At 40.0% G+C, this 16,002-nt stretch overlaps 2 protein-coding genes across 2 annotated transcripts in view; one reads left to right on the top strand and one right to left on the bottom strand.

Moving 5' to 3' along the window:
* Positions 1-16,002, top strand: part of ube2d4 (ubiquitin conjugating enzyme E2 D4) — an 80,242-nt gene that overhangs the window by 5,446 nt on the left and 58,794 nt on the right. The window contains exon 2 of the mRNA XM_077523017.1: positions 10,809-10,954. The gene's annotated coding sequence lies outside the window, so the exon portion shown is untranslated. The remainder of the gene's footprint in view (positions 1-10,808; positions 10,955-16,002) is intronic.
* The window catches only part of tcf7l1b (transcription factor 7 like 1b), a 41,402-nt gene continuing 25,521 nt past the window's right edge, over positions 122-16,002 (bottom strand). Inside the window, exons 5-12 of the mRNA XM_077523012.1 lie at positions 6,596-6,731; positions 6,149-6,251; positions 5,768-5,851; positions 3,278-3,421; positions 3,022-3,181; positions 2,814-2,921; positions 2,678-2,729; positions 122-1,028 (exon numbers count right to left, since the gene is read on the bottom strand). Of these exons, the coding sequence (XP_077379138.1) occupies positions 553-1,028; positions 2,678-2,729; positions 2,814-2,921; positions 3,022-3,181; positions 3,278-3,421; positions 5,768-5,851; positions 6,149-6,251; positions 6,596-6,731 (1,263 nt within the window). The 3' untranslated portion in view covers positions 122-552. The remainder of the gene's footprint in view (positions 1,029-2,677; positions 2,730-2,813; positions 2,922-3,021; positions 3,182-3,277; positions 3,422-5,767; positions 5,852-6,148; positions 6,252-6,595; positions 6,732-16,002) is intronic.

A 16,002-nucleotide genomic window follows, 5' to 3' on the forward strand; every position in this document is an offset into this window, starting at 1 on the left:
TAAAGCTTTTGTTGTGGTCACGTCACGAGAATATTAATCCTAACTAAATCAAATTATAAAACTAAACTTTATCATATCACATGGATGAAATGAACATAAAAAAACAGGAAACATTTTCTGTAAGAAACCATTTCAAATGTTTATTTAACATGTCAAAGAAGGGACACACTTGTGAATTGAAAACAGGGCTGCAAAATTATTGGCCAGCTCAAGGACAAATAAACAAAAACAATACTAACATTAATCAGATTTTGGCTACAAAGAATATGTTTTTTGTTCGATTTTTGTTTTTATAAAGAAACGGTATGTACATTGGTTCTTTTATACAAGAGGTTTGTTGGATAAATGCATCAAAACAAAACTGGTTCTGCAGTGAACTTTACAAAAAATACATTTTGTTTCATTGAGAGATCTAGAAAAGGAGACAGTCAAATATTGACCAATTAATATTTCTTCCTTTTCTTTATTTAGGAAAAAAGGTTGCTCTACTACCTATCTTCAAGAAAAGCAATATACAGCTTAATAAATGGTAGAAAAATTGTTTTTCCTGATTCATTCAGTTGGTTTGGTAACCAAGGACAAGGGCTGTGACTGAAACAGGGCATGGTGGGAGTGAAGGGCTGCCTGATGGAAAGGCGAGGGGGGCGAGAGCATGGAAGGGTGCAGAGATGTGAAAGGGATCGGCCGGGTCAGGATGGGTGTAGTCGGCTGGCTGCCTGAAGTACCAATTGGGATCGAAATGGTCGGCTGGGAGGCAGACGATGATGAGGAGGATGAGGAAGATGTGCCTCCCGAAGCTTTTCCAAGTACGGAGAAGTGGTGGTGCATGCGCCCCTCTGGTTTGGTGGTGAGCGATAGCGGCTGGGCCTGTTCGGAGTGAGTGGCCGCGGGTGCGGCTGGGGAGGCCAGCGCCGCGGAGGGGGTGGCTGGCGAATCCAGCATGCTTCCGTGGGAAGACGCTGGGCTGTCACACATCTTCTCTGAGGGCAGGTACTGAATGCACTGTTTCTTGCTTCTTATTGAGAAGTCTGACAAACACAAAGGAGAGACGGAAGCATTTGAATAATGGATCTGATGCTGGCCTAAAAACTGGTACACGTCCCTTAATGCCGCCAGTGACAGAAGTCACCGAGTGATTGTTAAAACAGTGGAGATGGTAGCAATGAAATGTTCAACTCGCAAAGTGAAAAATGTTCAAGATTCAACGGGTACGCATGAATGATTAAAACATGATACAACAAACACTGAAATGTGGAGGGCCATAGAGTTTGGGAAACATATTTTATTACCGTAAAATCCAGTGAATAAGATTCCAAATGATCCCACCGTATTAAACCAATTCATAGCAAAAGAAAAACTAAACATTTTATGGACGTTTTACACATTTAGATAATGTAAGGTACCTAGTTTAAAAATATTGTTTACGTGTACACTGTGGGAAAAACTAGTCAAGTCAACAGCAGCAACAATTGTTCAAGTTATCCATGACGGAATTCACAGCCAACATAGTGATGTCAACTTCAAAAATAAAATCTTTCCAAATGCAGTAATCACTGGCATTAGTGCCTAGTTAACACTTTTGTTTTGAATTTGTTCCCAGCGTCATGTCGGTGGCGTATCACTGTGATTGCAGTGTGCCACCACTGATGTCAACAACACGTCGTCCTGAAATAAAGTTCAATCGCTAATTAAAGACAAAAAAAAAAAAAAAAAAACTACTTAATTATGCTGATATTTGTATTATACAGCGCATGTTGCCAGCATTTAGTGTTGACTCCAGGGTTAGCATGTCCAGTGTTAGCAGCTAGGAACTAGCTGCTAAGCAAGCAAGACACTCGGTACTGTGCTAAGTTGGGTTTACATGGAGACTTTTTAGTTTTTCCGATTGAAATGATTCCGAATGAAGATCTGTGATCATCTGTTTACATTCCGATCTGCCATTTATATGCTCCTTTCGTTTAATCAGATTAGCCCAGTGGCAGCCGTGAGACATGTGGACATCGATCAGATCATGTGATCAAGATGGAGTTCATTTGTCATTTCGCACAGTAGTTGTGATAGTTTTAACACTTATTGAAGCAACATATTGATTAAAAAAAAAAAAAGTTCCAAGTTCTTTAGAACAAGTTCTACCCTCGCATACGAGCTCTTGGCAAGACGCCGCCATTTTAATGTGTGGGAACGACGACATCACAACGCATTTACGTCAAGACAGAGCATGTGCATACCCAACGCAGTCTGGCCATTCCGATTAGTCTGTTAACATGATGCTCGTTCGGACTGAATACATGGCTCCATGGAAACCCGGCTTTATTCTCGTAGACATGAATCGTCTAAATTCTCACTAATGTTTCTCAAGAAGAAAATAGTGTGCTCCTAAGAACAGTTGAAATTTAAGTTTTAAAAAAAATGTTGATTATCTAAAAATGAAAACCAGTTGGTGATTCATTGTTTTGGAAAACATGATTTTAAAAATTCTTTGAACGACCTTAATTATTAGTATGGGAAAAGGGATTTTACGGTATTTATTGCACAACATACCTGCCACTATTGGCACTGTACCTCATAAGCTGCTTGTGAAAGTATAGATTGAAGAAGGTAGTGTTAGAGAAGGAAATTGAAAAAACAAAGTAGATTTAGAGTTCATTTGTTTGGAAGAGAACTTCAAGCTGATTACCTTCTGGTTTTGAGTCAGGTTTATTGTCCCGCTTCCTCTTTTTCCGTTTTCCCTGTGCACATTTAAAATAAAGGGGGGTTAATGTGCATAGATCCAGTTTGATTACAAACAGGTCATATGAAATTGTCTGACTCACGTAGTTATCTCGTGCTGACCATCCAGGGTAGAGCTGGGAGTGGAGTTGCCTCTCTTTTCTGGCCAGCTCATAGTATTTGGCTTGTTCTTCTCTTGACAGGGAATGCCACTGTGGGGGGAAAAAAAACAGGAAACGCATATCAAAGGTTTAGTCAACATCCCAGTGGACAAAAGATAAAACACACACTACCTCTGCCTGGGCCACTTACCCGTCTTCCAAGGATCTGGTTGATGGCAGCACTTTCCTTCAGAGTGCACTCTGCCACTACTTTGGCTCTCATCTCCTTCATATACAACATGAAAGCATTCAAAGGCTTTTTGATATGAGGCTTCTTGTCTTCTTCTTTCTTGGGAGGGATGGGAGATTTCCTGCAGGTAAGACACATTGAAGAGATGGTGTTAATAAAGTGAATATTACAGCAAATGCTTGATAGGGTTTTAAATCAGAACGCTAGTCAATCTTACGCATGCATGGATGGGGTAGTGTTGTCACTGTTGGGCTCTTGCTTGATGGCCGGCGACACGATGGCAGGGTGAGGAATGCCGGTCTGGTGGAGGCTGTGTGGTGGAGGAGTCACCATGTGAGGGGAGAAACGACTGGACACCAAGCTAGGGACAAAAGGGGGAGGGAAGTTAAAAAAAAAGAAAAGAAAAGAAAAGAAAAAGTCCATGAGCTCAACATGAACAGGTTCATTGAACATGCCAGATAATTGCCCCCTCTCACCTTTGAGAGAAATTTGCTCAGCATCTGTGTCTGTCTAGACTACATTCATACACATACACAATGAGTTACATGCCTGCTTTTTTTTGTTCAAATGAAGACTTTTTCAAAAGACCCTTTTATTCAGCAATGGCTAGAGAAAGTGAAGTGTGTTGCTACCATGGTGACAGCATGACCGTGACACCTGAAACCACTTTCCTTGCCACGTTCCAGACCAGGAAGAGTGTTCTAACAACCTTCAACACAGAACACCTTTTTAAAGTATCTTTCCGTTCTTTCCCAAAGCTTTATACAATGAAGCTCTGTGGGAGAAATTGGGCACCATAAACCCAACTATCACGAGGTCCTGTTAGATTGGACAATTCCTCAATTTTAAAACTTTTAGTAAAGTTGAGTGTATCATGACAGACACTATACAATGCGGCCTTGTTTCTCCTCTTAGTTAAATGCAGAGTCAGCAGCTTTACTTTAAAATGCACCCTGAGTCAGCTTGAGCCCAAATATGGAGGTTGTTTCAGTGGTTTGGAAGAGATCTGGTGAAGTTCACAATTTCTCTAAATAAGATTTGCATACTCATGAACTGTTTAAGTAAATGCAGGCTATACTGAACTGTGCCAAGATATACTGTGCAATACTCTAAATAATTTGACAGTGACTACACACAAAATAACCGATGATAATCTGACTGTAAATGTATTTTTTAACTATCACCATAAGGCTACCCACAGAAGTCATCAAGTTAAAATGCAAGAAAAGGACAGTTTTCAGGAACATTAGCCCACAAAATGTCACTGATGGTGTATGTAGTGGTACATTTGCCTGACTTTGGTGGAGCTGGCTTGGGTTCAGTTCCCACTCAATGACATTGTGAATATGAGAGTGAATGCGTGTTTGTCTTCATATGTGACTAACTGAGGACCACTCCTGGGGGTAGTTCACCTTTTGCCCAAAGTCAGCTGAGTTAGGCTTTAGCTTTTCGCAACCCTGAACAGGATAAGCGGGATAGAAAATGAATGGTTGGCATTAGCGTGCAAAGCCATGCTAACACTATCACCAACCCGGGCCAGACTAGTTTCACTTCTCTTGGTTCAATACATTTCTCTCGGTACAGTTAACACTCACTGGCAGAAACGAGCCCTCTTTAGCCCGCTAGTTAGCAAGCCATCGCTAGCTAGAGGATCCTCCTTTCGCGGAGGGCTTGTGGCTTTGCCGCCCAAATTCACCAAGGATTATTATTCATTTTTTACTTTGTGTCTTTGTTTGTGTACACCTCTGTTAAGTGTCTTAACACAAACAACCTTTCTCAAGTTAAGCTATTATTTTTCTTTTCTCACTCAATCATATGATAAGGCTTCCGAATAACACGACAACTCTCAACTTTCAGTTTCTTTGGAGTCACACTGAAATTCTGAACGCTAAGGTAGAGACAAACAAACAATCAAACCCGCAATATATGATACATTGAGCCAATGAGCCAATCTTTTTGTGGCACAAGGAGAATCACAACTAAGACTTAACGCATCCGTTTGTGCCATTTCCCAAAGATTTCAAATGTTTTTAATTCAAAGACAAGTTCAGGTATCAGCAGGGCTTCAATGCATTTGACTCACTAATTGTTTTCTCGGGCGATGAGGTCAGACAAGGGATTTTGATATTGGGTAGTTTGAAGAGTTGATTGATACATAAACTATGCTAATCCTTCAAGCTTGAAATATTGAAGGATATCAAACAATGGTCAAATAATACTAATAATAACGCTTGAAAAATCTGAACATGCCGAGAGGCCTACCTATTGCTTGCCTCCCACCTCACACACGCACACACACCCCCGGAGCCATCTTGCTTTTAAACTTTTTACCCCAGCACAAAGTGCACACATCTACATGTAGTAGCCATACCTGGCCAGTTGGGGGCATACTAAACAAATTACCACACTATGGTCAAGACTTCAAAAACAAAGCAAAACTAACACAAAGGTACAACTTGTATACTTGCTTTTTTCAACTTAACTAATCTCTGAATTCTCAACTCCCTTTAGAGATAATGGCTCCAACAGCACCCACGTCGAGACTTCTCAGGACCAAACAATAGTGCAAAACCAAAAGTAATTGTTTTTCAAAAACCTAGTTCATGAACCAAATTGTCGTCAACTGGATCATTCGAAAACTAAGGTTCCACTGTATAAGATTTCTCTCTTTGGGAAGGTGGGAATGTTCTAAACCCGATCCACTCACCTGGACATGGATGCATTCATAGCTAGTGCTGGATAGGGGTGACGGAATCCCCCAGGAGGGATGGAGTACATGTGCTGGCCCTGCCTGAGAGAGAGAGAAGGAGAATGTGAGGGAAATGTGAGGTGGATCACACACAGCTGACAGCAAACCCAGCAGAACTAATCCCCTACTCATCAACCCAAATCCCCTGCTTGTGGAAAAGCACCGTGGCAAATTATTCCATGACTCCTGGAATAATTCAGAAATGTTCCTGCTCGTAACTGATAACTTATCATTAGTGTTATTTATTTGGTGTGTAAAGCATCTTTGTTTTTCAATTGTAACACAAAATAAATATTGCACTAAAAACATTTCACATTTTTTGAGTGGTAAGAAACTTACTGCGGCATGAGCCAGCCTAACGGATGAGCGATAGAGCCAACTGCACCAGGAGACAAGGGGTAGTATGGAGAAAGTTCTGATGGGTGGGGAGTCCGAGGAATACCTATAGAAGCCACAAACAAACAAAAACAGGCTTTTAAAATGCAGAGCATACTTAGAACACTCTTAAAAGCAACAGCTTTGCATAAGTCCAAATAAACACACCTGTTTCATGAGATCAATATAAGGAGAGTAGGAAGGTGTGTGCTCACTTTGACATTTCTCATTTTCTTTCATTGTTCAGATTACTTTTTGTCAAAGTTATGACTTAATCGTGAGCATTTTATTTGAGTGTAACCAATACAAATTCAAGTTTAAAAAACCCAAGCCATTCCATTTATAGTAGCTATGTCATCTACCAAGTTATGCACATCATTAATTAAATTATTTTCATCCATGGTGCATTACCTGTTTTTGGGTCAAGTATTTCCGGAGAGAGGTGTGATGGTGGCGTGCCAGGGGAGAAGTGTTCATTGCTGTATGTGATGAGGGGTGTCAGCGGGTGAACATGGTGGGCATGCTGCACCACAGGAACTTTATTTGACTGTTGATGCAAGAAAAAAACAATAGACCAAATTTAGGAGGTGATCACTGGCTGTGGTAATACTTAAAAGGGACGTCAACCCATAAATGTTATTTACAATAATCAATCAATCAATCAACTTTATTTATATAGCACCTTTCATACATTCAAAATGCAATTCAAAGTGCTGGACATCCACAATACAATAAAAAAATAAAAATAAAAAGCCCCCCCATCCCCATGATCGTACCCACAAACACACCCAAAAGCCAACAAACACATGAAAACCACAACATGGCGGGGCACAGAAGTACCCTGTAAAGAAAGGCACCCAGGAGGAGTTCATCCACAGTGAGATGGATGAAGACCAGCCATCCCTCTCACTGTGGAGGCTCCCCCATGAGAAAACACTGGAGCTAAAAATTTAATAACTACCAAATAAAAACATGTAAACACTACAAGAAAACAGTTAAACGTGATAGAAAAAATAAATAAATAAAAACAAGGCTACAAAACAATATGTGTTGTATGTGCCCCCACTAGTCTTAACAACGAATTCTGTATATTGTGTTTGTGGAAGATGAATTAAGCAGCAAAAGCCACTAGTTTTTATACATCTCAGGGGCCGGCCATTTTATCTCTTGCTGTCGACTGAAAATGACATTACAGGTGCACAAGGCTCAGGTAATGACCAATCACGGCTCACCTGTTTGCTGAATTTGAGTTATGATTGTTTTTTTTGTTTTGTTTTGTTTTCTGGGTAGCTGTGCTGTCATTTTTAGTTGATAGAAAGTGGCAAAATGGCCACCCCGTGAGATGGATAAATGAGGTGGATTTTACTGCTTTAGCTCATGTTCCACAAACACAACATTAATCAGAATGCTGTGTTTAGACTAGTGGAGGCATGTACAACAAATTGGGATAAAGATTATTTTTGGGTTGACTCTGTCTTTAAAGTGGAAGTCAAGTCCAAACTTTTCTTTGCAGCCATTTTGCCACTTGCTCTCGACTGGAAACGACATCACAGTTGCTCAGGGCTCACAACTCAGTTTCAGAAGCCAAATGAGCCATGATTAGTTGTTACCTGAGCGGTTGTGACATCATTTTTAGTTGACAGAAAGTGGCAAAATGGCCGCCTCCTGAGATGGAGAAAAACAGGTGCATTAAGGTGCATACTTAACCCATATTCCACAAACACATTAATAATCAAATGCTGTGATTAGACTAGTTAGGGCCCATAAAACATGTTATTATTTTTGGGTTGTTTTCCCATTAGACATGGTATGCATATTCACGAAATGTTTCAGCAGTTGTCTCTTGTTTAATCAAAGGAATATGTCTTCACTTGTGAAAGGCCTTCATGCTCCGCATGTGTCTGACCATTCCTCTGATGCAATCTGGATCAGAACCAAAGAACACTTAAAAAGCCGAGCAGACACATGCCAAGACCATTACAGTCATTTAGCAGAGGAAAGAACTGTTTGTTCAGTCCAACTAGAAAAACAACAGCACCACCATGTCCAAATGTCACATCAGCAACCCACAAACAATCGGACTAAGGTAAACTTTAATGCCGGTAAACAACTGGAGACACCATCTCCCACTCAGTCTGACAGCAGTAAGTTGGCGGATAGGTGGGAAATAGGCGCAAATGGGTGGATTACACCGCCACATTGTGCTATGTATGACCCCAATCTCACAAAAAGACTCAAAGTTAAAACCCAAGATAAAACCTGCCTCCACTGGAGCACTCGCATGGTTGTTTTTCAACACAAACATTGCATCACAATGAAAAAAGGGGATCTTGACAAGATCTGACCAGTGTTACCACTCCAATGAGGATAAAGCTAATAACAACAACCAGCGTCTACTTTCATTAGGCAACGCTCCGCCTAGCAGTCATTTCCTTCTGGCTGCCTGCTGAATAGAGCACTTGTTGGCTCAACTTGTCACATGGGAGGGTCAAGGGATGAGGAGGGGGTGCTTGGGGGGGGAGAAAAGAGTCTTGTTCATCCAGACTAACCTTTCTTCAATATCCCTCCCCACCCCCTTCCCGCGACCTCTCGTCTCTCCAACGTGGTCTGGAAGGGAACAAGGTTTGCATTGAACCATTTGTACACGCTCTTGCTTCACGCTGCTTAGAATTGTTCCAAATCTCCGCCATGCTATTTTTCTCTGCCATTTTGAAGGAGGGCCCTGCCGTTTCCTCCTTTTAAATCTTAAACAAACTGGTTTCTGCAATGTCTAAAGCATACTTTGATTCTGGTGATGCCAGATGGAGAGAGGAAAATATTTACCGGTGTTAAACATGGCTATATTAAGATCACGTTGCTCAAGGATTTTTGAGTTTCCCCAGATCCAGAACATTTCAGGGGAATGTATACTTACTAAAAGGATGTTGTTGTTTTTTTCTTTCTAAAACTAAGACGAAGCTTTAATGAAGCTTCAAGCCAGAATTATTGTGGACTTGCTTGGTTGGAATCCCAGGTCCCACGTGTCATGTATATTTGAGTTGCGCTTTGTTGTTTTGCTTGTGTACGACATGCTGGAATTTTCCCTATATTGTGAAGGCTGTTTGAGACCTCTAGACCTGGGTGCCAACACATTTTGGGAAGCAGTTCAATGAGAATTTGAAATGATGCCCATTAATAATTCATTGCCTGGAATACGCCAATACTGTGCTCTAAACATATTTTAGAGTTTGAAGGCACAACTTTCAACTCCAAACTGCCTTTGAGTTCAGCCTGACAAAATCACCAAGCTATTATGACCTGTTTTCTCCGGGTTGACAAAAGAGATGCTCAAGTGGTCTCGCTTAGCTTGTTAAAGGAATTATAAATTATATCAATACTTTTTTTTTTATATCACAAATTAATCCCCAAATCATTGATTAATAGTTTAAATGCACAGATACAATAATGACTTCATAATGACTCATATCTAAATAGTAATGTGTCAATGGCTTTGACTTTCTTTGTGTGGGTAATATTAATCTAGCCTATGACAGCTTCATATAGCAATATTCATGACCCATACGCAAAGTGTACGAAAGGAAACCACATGTAACATGAGCTGTGTTTTAAATATAAACAACATTTAGGTGGTAGGACACAAAACAAGCAACCTGGAACCAGATGGTATCAACAATGGCAGATAGAAACCATGCGCTTTACATAGAAGTGCTTTCTGCAAACAAGTTTGCAGTGGTGCATACCTCTAAGCCAGTGACTAAAAACAGCAAAGACTGGTCCTGCAGTGATAGGACAGCGTAACAGGAAGTTTTAACAGGGAAAAAAAAAAGGCAAAGGAGCCAGTGCAGAGAAAATATCTCTCTCACAACCTAAGAGGTTCTGAAGCTAACTAAAAAGGCCAAGGTGGCAGTACCTCGCTTGGCTGTCCAACTTGGAATGGCGCTAAGAAAAGCACAGTCCTTAGTCAATGTGGGTGGAGGGGTGGATTTCATTCAAGCAAACATGTTTTTGGATCCTGCACATCTGAATTGAATTACTAGGCAAACAGCCGATGGGGAAGAGAGCTTAGAACAAACTGAATAACCCCGCAGCTTTGTGTGTCTTTATGCTTGGCGATTCTGGGTGGGAGGCTCAGAGGCCTTTCAAAACTCCAGGAAAGACAGGGTGAAAAGAATGCCTGGCATGCTGAGCAATCCAAGCCTTGTTTGTCAACGCCAACAGGAAGCGGACGTGAGAGGGAGACTGACCGTGTCCTATGTCTTTAAAATCAACCACTCCAAATACTGCCATTCGTCAAAGACAACGTGTGTTTCACGTCTGGTCATTGCCTCTGAAAAGGTCAATGGCAGCAATATTCCAGGGTCAGAATAATAAAGAGCGGAGTGGCATCATATTACTGCAGTCGCCAACTAGTGGTGTGAAAATCCACAATGGTCATTAAATTAAGAGGGCACACAAAATCAGCAAACCATCTGTGAGACACAAACTTAAATCCTCAAAATGAGTTTGGCTAATACACACAGTAAACAAATAGTAACATATAACATATTCTTCTGATAATTTAACGAACAAAAAAAAAAGTATAATTCCATCTAGAGTACTCAAACTTGTTCATGTCTTTTTAAAGGGGGAGCTTGTGTTATCAGTGGCCCAGCAAGACTACAGACTGAAGATCAGTATTCAGTTCATTCCTCCTCAAGCCTTTGATTTCATGATGGATCCTGTTCCCCGCCTAATGTAAATCAAGAAATTCTCCACAGGCTTCCGCTCACAGTGAGTATTGGTCAAAAGCAAGTAAACATATCATTTTAATAATAATAATTACAGGTGTGATAATTAATCGACAACTAATTATCAAATTAATGATTATTTTGCAAAGTGATTAATCATTTTGAGATATTGTTTATTTTGTTGTTTTTTTCATTTCTTTTATTTGTCCAAATCCTTGGAATTTCATTCTCGTTAATAGTAAATATTCTCAGATTTCTGTAATCCCCAATAAAAGCAGACTGATTATCTTTGGGTTGTTCAAAATAAAACATTTCCAACATTGGTCAACATTACAAACCAAACCACTCACTGAATAACAATCAATTTGTTTGTGCATTTTCGGCACTGTCAATTTGAAATAATGTCCTGTTTTTGACTAAAGGGATAGCAAATAAAACATGTTTAAAAAAAAATCTGATTCATTGACAAAATTATTAATACAATAACTGTTAGTCACAGTCCTAATAATAAAAAAAAATTATTATACAAAATAATAATAATAATCATCATCATCATCATCATAATCATAATAATAATAATACTTTATGTCACATTTTTCTGTACAGAATAAACACTTTACACAACATAGAAAACAAACTCATAACAGTAAGTGGGGTAGTGAACGTGCCAGTGCTTTGGTCAGAACACAAGAAATGGGATGCTGTCCAGTGGAGCAACACTGGAGGTGGATTGATGATGCTAGTGTTGAATGGGGAAAAGTGGAGCAGGATAAATCAGCATGGCAGATGGAAAAGTCAAAGGTGGAGCAGGATAACTATAGTATGGCAGAGAGGCACCTGACTGTGCCATCAGGATAGAAGCTGACTAGAGCTAGCAAGTTAGCTGAGGGCGCTTGCTAGCTCGGTAGCACGAAATCCCTGCCAATGAGAGCTAACCGCACGGTTGCCTCTTTGGCCACAATATGGCAATTGCGCCTAATGAAGTAAACCATTAAAAAGAAGAAGCAAAAATGGCTTTCAATGAGGCTATATCATTTAAATTTGATGTCACTTCTTAAATCATAGGTGAGCCCAATGAACTAGCAAATGCAGGAAGACAACATGAGAGGAATGCTACTCTTGACCATAACACTTAAATTACGTTGTGACTTATTACCACATCTCAGAATGCTCGGCCACCTCTGCTAAAGTTGGCTTCATCCTTCATTAAATAGATCATCCTATTTTATCCCTGACATGAAATTATTAATACATATAATATGAACATTATTTGGTTCAGTTTTGACTTAGTGTGGTGTGGGCCATTAAATTAGGAGGATGACGATTTGAGCTGTGATCTGATAAGCATCTGGGGGTCAGACTGATCAGTTTTATCACATTGAAGAGTCACAGCTTCCACTAATCAAGTAGAACAGCAGAGGGCACTAACAAAGAGAGGAGGCCTGTTGTAAAAATTACTGCAAGTGCTGGAATGACCTCAGTGAATGCCATGCACAGCCATTATCAGATCAGTGTTTATGAGCATCTCTGCGCTCAATTCCAGGTTATACACCACTGATATGATGACAAGTTCCCCAAACTGCATCACCTGGTCAGGAAGCGCATTTGATGGATTATTCATAAAGTTCAACCAGTTGAACACAAACACGTATGAGGGCTTTTGGGGTTTGTGTGTTGTCTAATGCCTGTGTTCCTCATAGAAACACTCGTCCCTTCATCCCAGTCTTCCCACTACTATTGTTACTACCATATGCAATACTCACTGAATGCTAAACAAACCTGTCTATTGAATAATTGAGGATCTCAGGCCAAAGGAGGTTTTGATTTGCATAGAGACCCTATGGACCTAATCTGCATAGTGAAAGAACAGGTCTTTCCCTGACATTCCTATCTAACAATTGCTATCATTTCCAATGTATTGTACAGTATTATCCCTTGTACTACACTGACATAATCAGCACCGTAGTATAATTCAAATAGAAAAAAATTATATGGTTGGATATGAATTCACAACGAAACATATGGTGTACCACAGGGTTCAATTCTGGGGCCTCTGCTGTTTTCATTGTACCTGCTGCCTCTGGGTTCCATTTAAGAAAACAACAGTGGTGGATTCAATGAAAGGTCTATTTATTCTTCCTGTTCCGTTTGTTCACCTGTAATCATATTTTTTCAATAAAAAATTTCGGTGAATGCACATAGTGGATTCCCCCCCTCTAAAAACAACTGAAGATTGTAAGAAGGAAAAAAACAATGCACGCCATGTTCGGAAATGAGTATACATCTGCTTAAGCAGCCCCGACTGGTGTATCCTCAACCTCTCCTTGGGTCCCTCTCTCACTCCCTTTTTGCCCTGGGCAGTAATCCTTGGACCCCTGTGGATGCCCACCCGTTCCCCTTGCTCTCATTAGTGCCGAGTTGGGGGCCATTGGGAGCCTGCAAGCTTGGGGAGGCAGCCTGCCGCTACCCTCCTACACCCGCTCTCTTCAGCTGGAGTAATGAGCACATAATCAGCCTTGCTCCCTCGCAGCAGCTTGACACCAGAGGGGAAAAGGGGATCCTGGTCCAAAGTGAGGTGTAAGGACACTTTCACTCCTACACAGTAAATTCTTGAGAGTGAATTTGACTCTATTTAGACTGGGACCAAATAGACTAAGTTTTAGAGTAATATTTCCACTTGAAAGAGAGTAAAATAAAGAATTGAAGAAAAAAAATTAAAGTCACTCAAGGGTTGAGGAACAACCTCACAACCTTCAGCTTGGGAGACAGCCAATCTAGTCTGAGCCATGCTCCTGCTGGGTGTTAGTATGTCGCTCGTGTCAGCTGGAATCATAACTCAAGACTCAAATTCAACACTGTTTATGGTCTCTTGGATATAAGCAAACAGCAGGAGGGGCATAGCTCAGGTGGTAGTGTGGCAGTACCGAAAGCTGACGGTCGTGAGTTTGTGCCTCAACCCTTGAGTGACTTTTTTTTTTTCAATTCTTTATTTCACTCTATTCCAAGTGTAACTATTACTCTAAAACTGAGTCTATTTGGTTCCACTCTAAATAGAGTTAAATTTACTCTACTGAATTCACTGTGTATGTACATGGGGTAGCCAAGGTTAGCATGTTTACCACCATGCATCAGATGGTCCTCTGATCACCAGATACTACAGTAACGCATGGTAAATTTGTCCACTTTGAATTCTCACTCACTAAAATTTCCCCTCCTTTATTCTGCATTAGATCTTAATTACCGTATTAAATTGAATTATTTAAAACCAAAATCTTTAAGTGTGTTAAGTGTATGACCTTTGAATAGAAGATGAGAGTCCTGTCAGTAAACATAGTTCAATTAAAGTAAAGTGATCCTCCTTTACCATATGAAATACATTTAAACTATATGGCATTATTTTCAAGCTCCTAATCAATTCCACTATTTGGTTACCAACACCTGCATGTGGCATGCCTAATAAAAATAATTAAAGGTGGAGTTTGCAATTTGTCATATTTGTTGATCATTATGACTTGACACGATAAATATGATCTATGGACAAAAACAGCTGTCTCTGGCCCCATCTTGTGAGTCTAATTTTACATACAAGAAACCACCGTGCCCAAGGAAAAACAATCATTCAGAGACCGAACGCTTGACTTTTGTCGCACACTCGCAGCCAAACTCGTAACACGTACATCCCTGCGGCCTTGCACTTGAGCCTGCTACATTGTTACCCCTGAAAAGCACCTTATTCGTAATGGAGTGTTTCTATAACATTACATGTTATTGGTTTTAAGTTTTATATTTTTGCAAGGTGAGTGCGGCAAGTCAACTTTTCAGTTCTAATTGGTTGTTTTTCCTCATGCGTGTTGGTTTCTTGTATGTCAAATGGATTATAGGCATGCAGTTGTTCCACATTTGAGGTGAAGCAGCACTTCACTTCTGCTTGCTAGGCTAACACAGTGATAACAGTGATAGCAATGAAATCTTCAACGTTATGTTTATGTAAAGCGCTTTGTGACAGTTCAGGCTGTTTGAAAGCGCTACATAAATAAACTCGAGTTGAGTTGAGTCTACTCGCTGTCTGCTGGAATTACATCATGTTATCTGTAAATGACATATTACCTTTCTAATTGCTCCAGTTCTCCCACTTATCAGTGATCAATGAATCAACATCTGATGAGCCATTCGCAGTTTCACAGTAATGCAGGTCCGTGTGTATATACTGTACTTTGTTCATTGACTACTTCTTACTGGTAGATGTGTTAAAATAAAAAGATCAGTTTCATGTTCAGCCACTGAACATGGCGTCCGGCACGAGAGTTGGCCTCGTCTCGAAAAGGTTGTAATATTTGATGACGTTTCCCTCTTGAAACACACCAGCATCAAACTATCGAATACATTCATCTATCTATTGCACAAGCCCATTTTCACACATTTCCTCCAGATGGCGTCCCAGTAGCTTGAAACATGTGGAAACCAGAAACTCGTACGCTGCCTAAATGCTTGATGTGTCGCAGTGCATATGGTCCATGCTGGCTGATTATTTTTTTTTTCACAGCTCATAAAATATTTTGCATGTACAGTACTACTGTCAATTCATAATGACTATTTTAACAAATATAACAAAACAGTTATTTATGTATTTTTATTGCAAAATAACTACTTTAAATAAGAAAAATAGTAATAATACAGTATATCAATAAATACAGTATAATTATAAAATACACCTTTAAAAATGTTAATGTGAGAACCAAAATTTGCCTTTTTACTATGGCTGTTCGATACCACTTTTTTTTCAGACAGATATCAGTATGAGTACTCAAGTCTTGAGTAGTCACCGATACCAAGTACCAATACTACTAGTACTTTAGATACATAAAATTTACCGCAAAAAAAATTAATTTTAAAGACCTATATATCCAAATACCCCGTAGTTTATTTTCCTTAAAATTGCATGAAATTAATGGCAATTTTCTATTTTTCTCATTTCTACTTCCTGATCGTAAAACGGCCACCAGAGGGCTGCCGATATTTGTAATAGGCGGCCATCACAAAGGCCAGCTGTCTGCCCAATACGTACTCGTCCAGCCTTACCTTTTACTTTTT

The sequence above is a fragment of the Festucalex cinctus genome, chromosome 5 (assembly GCF_051991245.1).
Source record: "Festucalex cinctus isolate MCC-2025b chromosome 5, RoL_Fcin_1.0, whole genome shotgun sequence".
In the NCBI taxonomy this organism is placed as follows: domain Eukaryota; kingdom Metazoa; phylum Chordata; class Actinopteri; order Syngnathiformes; family Syngnathidae; genus Festucalex; species Festucalex cinctus.